Source organism: Notolepis coatsorum (assembly GCF_963971535.1).
Source record: "Notolepis coatsorum genome assembly, chromosome: 2".
Lineage (NCBI taxonomy): Eukaryota > Metazoa > Chordata > Actinopteri > Aulopiformes > Paralepididae > Notolepis > Notolepis coatsorum.
Window position 1 is genome coordinate 130,102,799 of NC_140166.1, and position 16,380 is coordinate 130,119,178.

The following is a 16,380-nucleotide window of genomic DNA, read 5'->3' on the forward strand; positions in this document are numbered from 1 at the left end:
TCTTGCTGTCTTGTCGTACAGAACTTGTAAGTCGCTTTGGATAAAAGCGTCAGCTAAATGACTAAATGTAAATATGTGTGTGTGTGTGTGTGTATGTGTATGTGTGTGTGTGTGCGCGCGAAGTAACCCAGCTCAGCACTGCCCAAATTAGATCATCACTATTGCCTGTTTGAAGGATATCATCCTCAAATACATATACACCTACATGCCTTGTAGAATTCCACACATAAGAAAGAAAAATACTGGGATGAATAAACAAAATAGGAAATAAAATTTAGATAAGGTGCTACTGAGATGTTTTGGTGAGTTCTTTGTTTTTTTGTGGAAGTTGCCCTTCTTAAAAATGCATGAACATTCACTGATAATTGGTCTGTAGTGGAGTCTACAAGGTCTACATTGCCGGACCATGTAGAATCCGGACCTTGTAGACTGACATAATTCTGTGCATAGTTTAGTCTACACAGGCCATATTTCAAATAATCAAAATCTTACTTCATTCATTTTTTTTTTTTTTTTTTTTTTTTTTTCCCCTCCATTTTCCTCCGATTTTCTCCCATCCCAATGTTAGTCGTATGCCAATTCCCAGTCCCTTCCTGGTCGCTGCGCACTTACCCCCCACAGTCAGATCATCTGGGAGAGTGGAGGCTACCACGTGCTTCCTCCGACACACGTCCAGCCAATCACCGCTTCTTTTCACCTGGCAGCGCGGATTCTCATCGAGAGGGCGTAGCGTGTGGGAGGACCACACTATCCCCCTCGAGTCCTATCCGCGCTTAGCAGGCGCCCCGACCGAACTGTAGGAGTCGCTGTTTACAACGACCCGGACCCACCCCGCCAGCTTCTCCCACCCTCTAATACAGCCAATTGTATTAGTGCAGACGGCCAGCCAAGCTGGTGACAACCCCGGAGCTGTGAGCTGGATTCGAACAGGCGAATCCAGCTCACAGCTCCGGGGCTGGTGACGAACGCAATCTCCGCTCGGCCACCTAACCGCCCTACTTCATTCATCTTAAACATTCTTGATTTGGGGGATTGGTAGTTCCCATGAAATCTGAAGTTGTTCAAACTACAACAGCGATCCACCTTGAATTAAATCACACAGCCGAGTGAAACCTTGTTGGCTCAGTCACGAAAGGGGCTACTTAATTAATTAATCCAACCCACTTTATTTATAGAGCACATTTAAAAACAACAACGTTTATGAAAGTGCTGTACAAGTCCCACAACACAAGATAAAAAATAAAAAAAATAAAAAAAAAATCTTTTAATTTAAAAAAAAAAAAAAAATTTAATTCGAAGCTTCGAATTAAAATCGAAGCTCGGCCCCGAAGATTCGATTGCCAAAAAAAGCTTCGAAGGTCAGCCCTACAATGCACAGCCATGCGAACCCTGCACAGTAAACTAACTTGATCATTAATCTAGCTGTTGTATCTTTACGCTTATGAAAACATTAAATAATATGTTTTCATTGCATTAATAGCCTATATTCTCAAATGGCATTTAATGGCTATCAGACTCCTCGTCGCTATCCTCGCGGACGGACCAGTGTATACCTTATATCATATTCCTATTGTTTACTCTATCAGCATACCAGCATGTAATACGTTCTGAGTATCTACCTCAACTCCTTATTATTTTGCGCATAGATTGCAGAAATACGGGAACGTTTTGATTTATATTAAAAGGCTTTGACATTGTAAAACTAAATACGTGGAATTCTGTAAGCATAATACAAGTCATATCACCCACACGATATATGCTCTGTGTCCAGAGCATGTATGCTTTTCATTCATTTAAGACACATTATTTCAAGGGTTTTGTAATACACATACACCCTCTGTTCTCATTGCAATGCGTTTTTTATTCTTTCTTATACAGTAGGAAGGGGGAAGAACACTATCGTGGGTGTTCATATGACTTGTATTCTGCTTACAGCTTCGAAATTCCACTTGTTTAGTTTAACGTAAAGCCTTTTAAATATAATCAAAACGTTCCCGTGTTTCTGCGGTCTGTGCGCAAAATAATAACGAGTTGAGCTACACGAAGCGCAGTCAGTCAGTACACCCTGTATATTCCGATAACGCTATATAAACCATGCTGCATTCATTCGGAGATAAAGACCTATTATTCCAAATGCTATTTATAGGGTTTTGACCATAATTACACTACTGTTGCTATTTTACAATGAACTATAATGAATTACGGTTCATACAGAACACGCCAGTGTTGAAACTAATGCACAGAAGCTTATTTCCTTGTTGTAATAATATATTCTACCAACGGGCGCCAGCTAAGCATGCTCCAAGCCAGGGTTCGAAATTAACGGGGGCTCGGGGCAAAATGCCCTTGAAAATGGACAAAATGCCCCCGAATATCAGTTAAGGGGGGCAGAAAATGCCCCCGACAGTTTACTAATTATATATATAATTATATATATGATCTACAGTGCGAGCATTTCCCTTGTATTTGGCCCTAATAATATGTGTGTGTGCGCCACCCGGAAAAATCATTTACTCGAGACGAGTGACGATTACAAAACAGCTCCGCTGTTATAATAGTCCCACATTACACAAGGCGCATAAACGTCCAATCACAGTAGCACCCGAAAACAAAGTCACGGTACCGGCTTAGGCAAGTTATACATTCAGAATCAGACAACGCAAAAAAATCAGCCAGCCATGAAGCCCATTCATTTTTATTTTGAGCAAAAGAGAGACGAGGAGAAAGAGAGGAATCCGGCTGACATGGCTTTTGAAGTGATATTCGCACGTGTTTTTGCAGGTCCAGTCCCCACGGTATGTTGACAGAATTCGCAAAACACCTTATCGACTGAAGCATAAAAGTCATTAGGATACTGCTCTGCTCTGAATTTAGGGCTTAGTGGGGAATTTCTTCCGACGTTAACGTTAACGACGCACCGAAGCAGCTAGACCATTTCTCCGTGTTGTGTGTAACACGCAGCGGTCCCCGCCTCCTCCCTCCTTGCAACAAACGTTCCACCCAAAAACGGAATTTCTATTTCATAATGAATTAAATAATTGTATAAAGAATTTTCAATGTTCTGTCATCTAATAATATATTCCATTACCTTTCCTATCTGTATCAAAGTCAAAATGTTGGTATCATAACAACACTACAACATACAAAAGCAGCTTGACAACCGATATCCTTTGCGTTTGATTGATTGAAAACTTTATTAACAGATTGCAGAATGGGTACAATACAGTACAGCTCAATACACACAAGTTAAGGGGATGCAGACCAGAGAAAGACTTTCGTCTTGTTTACATCAGGGTCCCCCATTTTCAATTCATAGTGTGCACACGCACAGTATAATAATGCATGAGATAAATAGTTAATAAACTCTGTGTTACTTGAACAATTTTCACTGTGCTCCTAAATTTCTTTGTGTGCTCCTAAATTTTTATTTAGATTTTATTTATTAACATTTTATTTAGGAGCACATGTGCTCCTTGGGAAAAAGGTTAGCGTAGAGCCCTATATATGGAGACATTAACATTACATTATCAAACATAGGGACGAAGACTGTAAAAAAAAAGTGTCAACAATGTTTTATAATCCTTATGTTAATTTTCATCATAAAAATTCAGTGCCCCCGAAATACAAAAAAAGCCCCCGAAAATCAATTAAGGGGGGCAAAAAAAGCCCTTGAAAAAAAATGTTAATTTCTAAACCTGCTCCAAGCTGTGCGTAAATATACGCACAAAGTCAAGCACAAGTTCAAATTGATAAGTCCCACACTTTGCTTAGAAATTATCGTACGCAGGGGTTACGCACATATCTGTGCGTACGCAACGTTGATAAATGAGGGCCCTGGACCTCATCACACTCGCTCTGGTGATTGGCTTTGACACTTATGGTTACTAGAGTTTGCACTGAATTAGGAAAATCTGCTTCTAACTTCTATGCCCCAGAAACATGGAATGTATTGCAGTGCACTTTAAAACTCACTTCATTAGTATATATTGGTCAGTTTAAATCGTTAATAGCAAAGCACTTCACCCCAGTCTGCAGTTGTTTTTAACTATTTTAAATGATTTATGAGTACCTTCGCTTTTGGTTTTTAAGAAAATAGTTTGTAAAGCTATTTTTGAAAACTACAAGGGTGAATAATAGTTTTTTTGCTATTTTCTTTTAAAATACTGTTTGAGTCTTAATTTTTGTTAAGAATATAGGACAGGCATATATAAGCATTATGCTTCAGTCTGTACCTTTTCAGTCACTGTAAAATCAAATATTGTTAAATGATGGTGTATATTGTATTGTAGGGATGGGAATCGAGAACCGGAACCGGTTGGGAACCAGTTCCTAATTGTCAGATTCCTGGAATCGCATGCCTCTGTGACTATCGATTCCTCTTATCAATGCCAAGTTTTTCTGTCAGTTGCGCATTTTAAAACAATAACGTTAGCTCTACGCATGCAGCCATAGCAGACTATTTGATTCCTTGACTAGGAAAACCTAAATGAAAACGAATGCTTTCACTGTATAAATATTCTCCCATTTTAGATGATCACAATAGACTGAGGCTGCAGCTAGTGGTTCTCGCGCACCTCAGGAAAATCCTTTCACGCTAGCACAGCGGGGTAAACAGACAGGAAAAAGGTGAACGAGTGTCACCGAGCAGTCACTAAATTTGTAAGGGCTCGAAATTGCGATCATTTTGGTGGGGGCTCAACAATAAATGACAATCAGAAATGTCAAGTTGCATGTTGTTATTTCCAATGTATTTATTTAAAGTACCGGTATACATTATCAGGAATCGATAACGAATCAGATCGATAAGCAGAATCTATAATGGAATCGTATCGATAAAATCTTATCAATTCCCATCCATATGTGTGAGATGATGACTGAATAAACTACTACTACTACTATTTGACTTTGTTTCTATTTTTTCTTTGTGTATGTATTATGTGTTGTATTTCTCTACGCCATTGTAAATTAGAGCTCGCTCTCAAGGATCCCTCCAGATAAAATAAAGATTTAATGAAAATCATTTGGAATAGCGGGAAATCCAATACGGCAGAGTTTATGGGTCCTTGAGGCAGAATTGTATAGCATGAGGAAATACACAAGGCAGTTTCACATATTTAATAAGGGTGGCGTAGCGGAGATTGCGCTCATCACCAATGCAAGAGACTCCGTTATCGAATCGCAGTCTCAGCATTGCCTTCGGCTTGGGCCGGCCGTCATACTGGCTCATTTGGCAGAGTCAGCGGGTGGAAGTTGATGGGTGGGGATTGGACGTTGTGGACAGCGACCCCTACAGGTCGGTTGGGAGACGCCTGCACAGCAGAGACAGGAAGTAGCGAGGGTAGTGTGAGCCTCCCATGCGTTACACCTCGCCAATGAGAGTCCGCGCTGGCAGGCGAAAAGATGCGACAGGCTGCCTCCTCGTGTGCCGGAGGGAACATGTGATGCAAGGCTTCTATCCTCTCTACAACCGACCAGTGGGGGGCATAGTCGAGCAACGTTCAAGACAGGGGAGGGGAGAATTGGATACACAAAATTGGGATGGGAGAAAAAATAGAAAATAAGGAGAAAAGTGGATAAAAAAAAGGAACACGCCAACATTTTGGGAAATTAGCTTAATCGTCTTCTCCAGAGAGACGATAGAAGATAGAATGTTAGTGTGTTCCTTTAACACTTTGTGGACCGTCCACGTATATATACGTGTTTCGATTCCACCCGTTGAGGACCAGAGCCACAAGTTATTGTTTTATTCCATATGTATAACGATATTAACGTCCGCGATTGACTTGCAGGACCTACCCACATATTTGATTTTCGAAACATGCAATACCGGCCAGATCCGCTTAGGGGCGCCATCGCTCCACTGCAGTATCATTGAGGGCGATTGAAAAAAAATTATTTTCACTGTCTGTGGGCGTTTCATGAGCCTCGGTTCCAAACGAAGACCCTCCATCTTTGATCCCGTTACCGAACGCATATTTCAGCCTGGAATAATGGGATTTATGATTAGCCAATGGACATATCGATCTACCAGATTCCGATGACTAATGACGAAATGCTGCCGGCGATCACATGGCCTGACGGTAGGATACTATTCCCCCAAATTACAGCTGGATTGGACATTGTTTTAAAACCAAACGTGATCAATCAGTGAAAATGGCTACCTGAACGCACACTGTATTGCTAATCAATAATACTAATCGGCGTTCCCCGCCGCCCCCATTTCATCCATAGATGCTCTGTAATAGTCCGGATGCTACGCAGTTTGTTTTATTTCATTCGTATATATACACACAGCAGAAATGGCGTTTGATATAACGTGACTAGCTTTTAGCCTATTATCTAGCTCCCTAGAAAAAAGACGAGACGAAAAGTGCGATAAACCTTATATTCACAGCGCTATAAAATGACAACCAACCGATGGATTTTTTTTTCTTTTTTTTTTATCCACTTTTTCTCCCATTTTCTATATTTTCTCCCATCCCAATTTCGTATCATCCAATTCAACCCTCCCCTGTCACGAACGCTGTTTCTTGCCTCCCACAAGCCGGCTGCAATGTGGACTAAGTCATACATAGCACAAGTCCCCCCCGGTACTTGAGGTAACAGCAGTCGCATCTTTTCACCTGCGCAGCTCGATCTCTCAGTGGCGAGGAGTAACGCGTGGGAGGCTCACGCTGCCCCCGACACTTCTTGATTCTACTGCGCAGGCGCACCAACCGACCTGTAGGAGTCGCTGTCCACAACGCCCGATCCCCACCCATCAGTTTCCCACCCCCTAATACGGCCAATGTGTATTAGTATGAACGACCAGCTAAACTGAAAGCAATGTGGAGCGCTGGGCTCGAACAGGCGAGCCCAGCGTCTCTGCATTCGTGGCGAGCGCCTTGCCCACTACGCCACGTAGCCGCCCACGGATTTTTATTTTCTTTAAGCCATTATGAAGGCACGGTTTATGCACTCAAGTGACAATGAGAATGGACAGATAGCAATACTATAAATTATATATATAGCTGTTAGAAAGTACATCGGTTTGTAAACAAACCTCTGTCCTCTGGCCTATAAATCGGCGCTACATACTGGTCGTCAATGTGTTAAGAAAACATCTTTGTTTGGCACGGATCCCACGCAAAAAGAACACTGTAGTCATTTTAATGTGTTTCAATGAAAATGAGAATAATGACAAAAGAATTATCATTCCCTCCGATATCGTGAATCATGTCACAATTGCAATACCCATCGAAATAATCGCAATTAGATTATTCTTTCCAGATAACAGTTCAGCCCCAATAGAAAGCGGTGTATGCGTTGAGGTACATGTGGCAGAAGAGTTAGCCTAGCTTAGCACAATGAATGGAAGCGGACAGTGTAGGTTAGGCTTCGGGAGAGGTGTTAGTTCGACAATGCGTAGGCTAACGGGCACTGTCACTAACGTGCAGCCAGATAGAAAGCGGTGTCTACATCGAGGTACATGTGGCGGACGGGGAATAATAAAACCACAGTCCATAAAAAAAATATATGTATTGTACATTTTGTCATTTAGCTAAACGCTTTTATCCAAAGCGACTTACAAGTTCTGTACAACAAGTCAGCAGGAAGGGTACAACTCTGGCAGCTAAGTTTGTTCGTCAAACAGTGTTCAACTAGAGTACTACAGTCTTGAGTGCATAGTTGTATAGACATATTAGCATAGTAGGTAGTAGTAGTGTATAGACATAGTAGGTAGTAGTATAGGTAGGTTAGAAGGTAGATTCCTTACTAAGTGCATAGTATGAAGGTTAGTATTTTATTTTCTTTCTTTCATTTCAGATATTGATTGAAGAGAAGTGTGTTTTAGTCTGAAAATTGGGCGGGTTTCAGCTGGCCCGACTGTGGTGGGAGGTTCAGCTGGCCCGACTGTGGCGAGAGGTTCGTTCCACCATTGTGGAGCGAGAACCGAGAATAGCCTGCTTCGCTTGAAATCTATACATCGGTATGTAATGTAACCTTATTTCTGAAAGAAATGCCTCCTTCCAAAATGGTTTAATCGTGCACTGCTCCAACCGTGCTCCTCCACATCCATTTCAGCGAACAGAGTACGCTACTCAGCAGTGTAGTGGGATATCTGTTGAGCTCAGTGTCTGATTACATGTTTGAACTCTTCATCTACGAAACAAGCTCAAAACTATCTGGTCCCCCTCTGCCCCGGCAGGTTTTCCTGTTAAGACGTTAAAAAAAGGGAAATTTCCCCTGAAGGCATTCGCTGGGGGAAAAAACTCGCTGAACTTTGAGGCCCTCGTCTATATCCAAATATATCACTACATTACTACATCGTTATTGGAATGGAATTTTGGAACCTATGGAACCTGTTCTAGTGACTGGCTGGTCCTTAACACTTCCAGTGCCACTGGTTAACATGGTAAAACCCTGTTAAATGCCACCACCCACTTCAATGATAGCGTTGTGAAGGCATAATCTCGGTCTTAAATTATGGCTATGTGTCTAATCTGGCCGTCGTTTATCAATGACTTGTTTGCAGTCAACATTGTCTAAACAGATTTTTTTTTATTTATTTATTTATTTTAAATCGCTTCATTTTCGCTTGATAGCATTTTGAAAAGCCCTCGTTTAAGGAAAATATAAAGATTCCGTGATAAACGGAATTTACTGGAATATTCTGGCATACACAAAAACTGTCATTTTTCGGCCTATTTATGAATCGTTTTCAAATAAACGCTAGATTATCGATAGTATGTGTACTTATGCACGCTATAGAAGCGGGCTGAAATATCGATTCTCTCATTTCCTGATCGCTCGCACAGCCACACACACACACATGCATAGGGCTAACGCTTATATCTCTGTGAAAATAGCTCTGATTATCCTAAGACTAGGGATGCACGATAATTATCGGGCCGATATCAGCAATTATGACGTCATCCCGATAAACCCGATAACGTTATTGATAGCTCCGATAATATATAATACATTTTTTGGTTAAAAGAAATCCGGTGTGGGTGGATTTGGATGAAGGGCACTTGTTTTTATTATAGCCTCCTCCCGTTTTGCCAGTACTGTGGTACGACTGACAGCGTGTGGTTTAGACACAGGGAGTTTTTCACAAATCCAGCGCTCCCTTTCTTGGCTGTGACGTAGTCACGTTACATTCGGAGGCAGACAGTCGATCTGCCAATTACGTCCCACCGCTTGCACCCACCTCTTCTTCTTACCACCAATCAGAAGCTCTCGTTCGTTTATTTACCTCCGGATTGTCGGCCATTATTCTACTCGGAGCTCAGGCTAATAACGTTAGCTCCCCGCCAGCCACATTGACAAGTACCAGCGCTTATACATTACTGGCAAATGTCTTGTTGCACTTGTTTCAAGTTTCAAGTTCAAGTTTCTTTAATAGTTGTCATACAGAAGTACAGAATACTTTTGTACAAAATGCTTCTTACTGTTGCGCTCCAGAGACTGTGCAAGACAAGATAAGTATGAAATAAAAACATAGTAAAATTAGAAGTAAAAAAAAGAGGTCACAGTGTTCAGTTTAGACATATGTACAATGTTCGATGCAGAATAGACGTAGTTACCCGTTGTGGCAACGAGCGTTGTCAGCATCGACTTTAGTAAAATAGACCCAGACTTTTGAACGTTTCGTTCTGTCCGCCATGATGAGCAGAGCCGTCTGTACTCGACAGCACCCGTGTGTGTGTGTGTGTGTGTGTGTGTGTGTGTGTGTGCGTGTGTGTGAGTGAGTGAGTGAGTGTGTGTGTGTGAGCACAGCCCGCTCCTCGCGCAGGCAGAGACACCGAGGCAGGAGAGATATAGAAAACGGCCATTCCCCTGGCTCTTTTATACGTTTATCGCATTTATTCTGGTCAAGGATGACCGACAGAAACAGGCTGAAAGGGTTCAGATGGGGGGGAAGACACTCTGGGAAAGGCACGGCTGCAGTCCGGGATTCGAACTCGCTAAACCCCAGATCCGTGACGAGCACGGTTGTCCCCGGCGCTGAAATAGCGCTCGCGGTACGTGGTGAGCTACTGGAGCTCCCCTTATATATATATACATTTAAAAAAATATATATAATACAATAAATATCGGTTATCGATATCGGTTATCGGCTTGAGGAGCATAAAGTTATCGGTATCTGTGTCAAAAAATCAATATCGTGCATCCCTACCTAAGACTGGTCAAATAAATTCCTTACCTCAGATCAGATGTTATCCAAAAAGATTATTCCAATTCCTGATCACCATTCCAAATATCGATCGCGTCTATTGATTCAGCATTGGGTACTGTAAATACATAATCCACGCGTTTTCCGGGCCGGCGATCACAATGGATTCTTCAGATGCCTCGTCGGAGAAGTAACATGAGGAAACTGGCCCGCCCCCCCCCCCCATCAGTCTAAAGTAATGTTAAGGTCCACCTGAGTTTGCTCGGAACAGGGATTCTACACCTGGAGCATCAAAAGTGAGTCCGACCGCTGCATTCTACGCCTGGATCGTCAGAAGTGAGTGTGTGATCGCTGCATTCTACACCTGGAGCGTCAGAAGTGAGTGTGTGATGGCTGCATTCTACACCTGGAGCGTCAGAAGTGAGTGACCGCTCGCGTGTCTCGATGGATTAGCAGCCTACCTGGCATGGTAGCGGGCGACAGCGGCCCCGGGCGGGGGGTGGAGCTGGCGGGAGAGCCGGTGGGCGAGGGGGACGGCCCGCGGATGCCCGGCAGGTGGGGGGAGGTGTGAGGCGAGAAGGGCGACTGGGCCGGGTTGCTCTGCTCGCCCTGGCTGCTCGACACGCCCGAGGTGCTCACGCCGGGACTCAGGGCGCCCTCCGTGCCCGTGGGCAGGTCGTCGATGGAACCGGAGAGATCCTGGAGACACAAGACACACACCGTCAGCAGAGGCAGCAAAACAAGCACTGCTTGGTTGACAGCGTATCTTCTTTTTGCGACAAAGAAACAATATGTGCACAGTTTCTTTCTTACTTGCAAACACGATTTCATCTCCGCCTTAGACAGCATTAGCTTGTGCGATTCCTTCATTGTTTTAGACACAAGTGCATGCTAATACTACACACATACACACACACCCAGAGGCTTTTGTCCTGGTTTGTCTTTTTGAAGAAAAAAGAAAAAAAAAGAAGAGTGCATATTAGTGCTGGGAGTTGCCATGGTTACAAAGGTTTGTAGGATGTGAGCTGAGTCAGCGTGCAGCAGCAGCAGCAGCTCTACCATATGTTTCTAACACACACAGACACACACCTTCGAACTCAGATAAAAACGTACTAGTAATTCAACACTTTCCCAACCATGCCCACTAGGGGTGGGACGATACATCGATCCAGATCGATACATCGATGTAATTATCAACGATCGAATCGGATCGATGCGATGTAATAAGATCGATTCATATCGATACTCTTATTTTGGAAATCCTGTGGCGAGTCTCATAACTGATTGTGTTAAATGGGCATATGATATCATCTCATATCGATCGCAGGCACCTGAATCTAATCGTATCGTATTGTATCGTGAGAGACTTTGTGATATCGGCAAATATCGTATCGTTGTCCAAAGAATCGATATCGTATTGTATCATGATGAAACTGGTGATTCCCACCCCTAATGCCCACAAAGCAAGCAGTCAACAAACCTTTACATGTGGCCTTTAGGTCTACAATCAACAGGGGAGTCGACACAATGTTTATGAGACAAGCGATAATGTGCAAGACAACACTTTAGGAGCGTCTAACCCGTCTCACCAACACGAAGCCAGGCTCTCGAGACACAGAAAACCTTTTATGTCCGATCATCACTAGGGTTTGGTCACGGTAAGATACTTTGAAACGATGCTGGTTCCTAAATGGTTTAAGATCAAATCCAAACCAACACTTAATTTCCAATTTAAAGCTAGTTTTTGGAAGAAACATGCTGGAAATGACGTGTTATTATATGAAATTATCTCAACACAAATCTAAGGAATAAACTGTAGAGACCGTGACCAACATGAACCTTAAAGGATGCTTCTTTATACTGCATAGGCGGCAGAGGTAGGACACCACAGATCATCTCTAGGCCGTCATGGCGACGGTCACAGTTTTCCTCGAGACACTTTATTAACGACACATCACACGATCTCGAGTTTGCAGAGGTTCAAACTTATTTCCCCAAATGACATAGCGACAGCTTTTTTTTTTTATCCACTTTTTCTCCCATTTTCTATATTTTCTCCCATCCCAATTTCGTATCATCCAATTCAACCCTCCCCTGTCACGGACGCTGTTTCTTGCCTCCCACAAGCCGGCTGCAATGTGGACTAAGTCATACATAGCACAAGTCCCCTCCGGTACTTGAGGTAACAGCAGTCGCATCTTTTCACCTGCGCAGCTCGATCTCTCAGTGGCGAGGAGTAACGCGTGGGAGGCTCACGCTGCCCCCGACACTTCCTGATTCTACTGCACAGGCGCACCAACCGACCTGTAGGAGTCGCTGTCCACAACGCCCGATCCCCACCCATCAGTTTCCCACCCCCTAATACGGCCAATGTGTATTAGTACGGACGACCAGCTAAACTGAAAGCAAATGTGGAGCGCTGGGCTCGAACAGGCAAGCCCAGCGTCTCAAGATTTCGTGGCGAGCGCCTTGCCCACTACGCCACGTAGCCGCCCACATAGCGACAGCTTTAAACTTCAATCGCATCTCTTGTTGGATCATATAACCGCGGTTACACATGTGACCCCCACAACGGCTGCAACCAGGGGGACGGGCAGAGAGGGTGGAGGCAGCACGACCCAAAAACAGCGAGGCAACAAGTATGAAGCACACAGGACGAGCTACACTACTATGCTTGCTAAATATGTTAACGTTCTGTAAAGTAACGTTAGCAGTATTACGTGAGAACGTCCGAAGAATTAGTCCACCGACTAAGATATCGGGGTGCGACAGTGGTTCAGGAGGTAGAGCCGCCGTCTGGTAATCCGGAGGTTCCCGGTTCCATCCCCGCTCCTCCCGGGCAGTGTGTCGAAGTAGTGTCCTTGAGCAAGACACTTAACCCCTAATTGCTCCCGATGAGCAGGTCGGCACCTTGCATGGTCGCCTCTGCCGTCGGTGTGTGAATGTGTGAGTGAACGGGTAAAATGTGCGGAACAAATTGTAAAGCGCTTTGGATAAAAGCTGCTATATAAATGCAGCCATTTACAATTTATATGGTTACACCAGAGAATGAATTTATTCACAAAGTGGATCACCGTTCAGTGTTATCGCAGACTCCTGTGATCGATAAGTACTTGCGATTACTTCCCCCGACCATGTTTTCACACATTTCTTTATGACCGCACATAATATATTACATGATGTGGCCGGTCAATTTGACATTTGGCTGGTAAACTACAATCTTATCTGCCACGTTGGCCAGCCTCTAAGGAATCGCTGGCTCCAACACAGACTACTTCCTGGATGTTATCTCCCGAATTTCCCCAAGGGGATCAATAAAAGGAATATCTCATCGTATCTCATCTTACAGCATGTCCAGTGTATTTGATCGTGTAGTTGTTGTACTTTACCCGTTGAAACTCTGCAAGAAAAAAAAAAGAAAAAGACCTTTGCTAGGCAGGACGTTTCACTGGCCGTCCTCCCCAGTGTCTTCACTCGCACTGTTCTGGCTCAGGATCTGAAACCTGTCTGTCTGTGCATCTGCTTGTGGCACTGGTTGATTTGCTTTTGAAGCCTCAGATTTTCTTCTTGAAATACAACGCAGAACGTTTCTGTTTCTGTTCACAACGAGACAGAGCAAGATGGACATGTTGAGAGAGAAAGAGAGAGAGACAGAGACAGAGACAGAGAGCGACTCGAACGCAACACGCATTTTAGCAGCGGATTCCATTTAAAGACTTTGATACTGGGATGAGCAAAGCACCCTTCTTGTACCTTTTGAACAAATCTTGAAAGCAGTTTTTTTACATTTGAAAAGCACACCGGCACAACCCAGAGAAAAATGAATTGCAAATTTGTTGAATAAACAAAATGCGTTCCAATTATCTGCTGCTATTCTCCTCCGTTTCACAGGGAAGCTAAGCCCTCTTGACGTGATTCTGTTCTGCTTATGGTCTGTTCCGTTACTTTTGAAGAGTATGTGAGACTGCAGGCAGGCCAGTAGGAGACAGAAGCGTGTTCTGGAACTCTTCCCCGATAAAAGTGATCGGGTCCAGGTAGTACCGAGCATGCTGGCGCCAGTGCCACCTGGTACACGGTTCTCGGTACCCGACCCCAATTATCGCGTTCCTCCTCGCGACAGAACGGCGGGATTGAGGTTGAAAATCTGCAAAGTGACCCTTTAGGAAAGTCCATAACAAACATATAACCGATAAAGGTTTGTTTGTAAAGCCAGGGGATTCCATGTAGCTTAATTTAAGATATTAATAACACCTCAAGCAAGGGGAATTTAACCAACCAACACTCCGAAGCTTGTTCATCTCTTTTCAGGCAGAGGATAGCGGACATCATTTTATTTAAACCAACTGCTAAGATGTTATTGTTCCTGTGGCAAAGATTTATTATTATATTACTGATATTTGTTCATTTCTCAGCCCTAGGTTACACCCATGCATACCTTTTAACTATCCAATGGCTTTTGAATGTGTTTCATAGGTCCGAACACCTTTGGGAGTATTTGGCTGCATTGGGTGCCTTTTTCCGATGGTTGTCGTGACAGGCGCTCGTCTCCTCCAAACTACGCGCCTCGCGTTTTTGAAGCAGCGCTTTTTCGGGCGCTCTCGGTTGAAAAAGTTTAGCCGCGGAGCATACAGAGGTCAATGTCACCTTCTCGTTGACGGACCAATCAAAGCAACCGAGGGGAGGGATTACAAATCTGAGGTATCCGAAGGTGAATCGACGGCAAAACAAACCAATCAGCGGTTCGAGCAGGTCTTACAACAACCGAGATATGAACAGCAACTCCTGGAGGGCTGCAGGTAGTAATGTATGGAACTTATGGAACGTTAGCTGGGGCAGCAACGGGAGGGTTGGGTACCGAACTCTGTACTTTTAAGGGTACCGACCAAATTACATGGGTATGGCTGAGTACCGATTCATGCTAGATCAATCAGTACCAAATCTTGGTACCTTTACATGTTTAGTATAAAGTACGTTGAGTGTAATATACTAGACAAGAGGGAGTCTTCTCCACAAATATATATATTACTGTCCCATCGCTTGGGTCTTTGGAAAGACCAGACGAGGTCAGAGGAGTTTGATAGTATTTACTGAGGATGGGCAGATAATGTTGATCTATTAAACATTTAAAAACATAATACATGATCATATGATTTATGTTGTGTGGTGTGTTACAACAATAAATAACAATGTTGAATTATTTTTTTTCATAACTGAATTTATTTAAACAGAGTTAAGTACTGAAAAAAAGGTACCGTTGGGTAACGATACCGAATCCCAGTGACTGGTATCAGTTCAAACGTGAACGCTACCCAACCCTACGCAACGGTAATCATCAGTGGTATCGCTCGTTGTGCACCCTCGATACTCCATGTACACCGCCTCGCGTTTGAGCTCGAGAAAAAGGCGTCCACGGTGATCACAGCCTCAAATTCAAGGGGGATAATAATAAAAGGAGACTGGAACGGGGTCTCCTACGGTTTTTGACGTGTCAGCGTCTATATGACAGGTGGAACTGACCGGGAGGCTGGAGGGGCGGCCTTGAGCGTCCTCAGAGCCCGTTTTGGGCTGGTTGGATGGAGGAGCACTGGACTGAAATGAGTCCTGGGACACCTCCTGAAACACACAATGGTACATGATGCTCTGAGGTGCAATACTTACACATTTACACATTACACACACAAAGCCGGGCTCGAACGATACCGACGCAATGACCCCATTGTGATCGTTTTAGCGGATATTTGCGATTCTAACGGGCAATATCACATTTTAAGGTTTTTAAGTTTAGAATCTACATTTCGTTTTAGTAGATTGGGGGAGCAGTTAGTTTCTCCTGCGGTTTACGTGGGTGTGGTGGTTTATGTGGTTGTTGTTTGTTATGGGGAGCAACCGGCTTCATTCATGCAATCACCTGATTATCAATAGATAGGCTGTCTATTGTCCAACACTTTCAGGTGTATGATATCATATATCGGATAAGAATTTTGAGACCTGAATACTCTAAAGAAGATCTTTAGATACGGCCACTGGCCATGGAAACACATGGAGCTCTGGAATTCCCAGACAGGGTTCTGAGAAGACTTTCCATTAGAGCTACACCTGAAACGGAGAAACAGCTCAACCCGATTTGTCCTGAAATCCTTTAGAACAATCGATATCTCCGTCGGCCGATGTGGGATGGGGAAGATCGAGTATCGGCCTCAAATACCCCAAATCGGGAGCGG

At 43.6% G+C, this 16,380-nt stretch overlaps 1 protein-coding gene across 11 annotated transcripts in view; it reads right to left on the minus strand.

Moving 5' to 3' along the window:
- The window catches only part of arid1aa (AT-rich interaction domain 1Aa), a 62,913-nt gene that overhangs the window by 39,507 nt on the left and 7,026 nt on the right, over nucleotides 1–16,380 (minus strand). For 9 of the 11 annotated variants that reach the window (XM_084307783.1, XM_084307782.1, XM_084307789.1 and 6 more), the window contains exons 4-5: nucleotides 15,677–15,772; nucleotides 10,621–10,858 (exon numbers count right to left, since the gene is read on the minus strand). In XM_084307783.1, coding sequence (XP_084163909.1) covers nucleotides 10,621–10,858; nucleotides 15,677–15,772 — 334 coding nt within the window. The remainder of the gene's footprint in view (nucleotides 1–10,620; nucleotides 10,859–15,676; nucleotides 15,773–16,380) is intronic. The other 2 variants (XM_084307791.1, XM_084307790.1) reach the window with 1 other exon arrangement.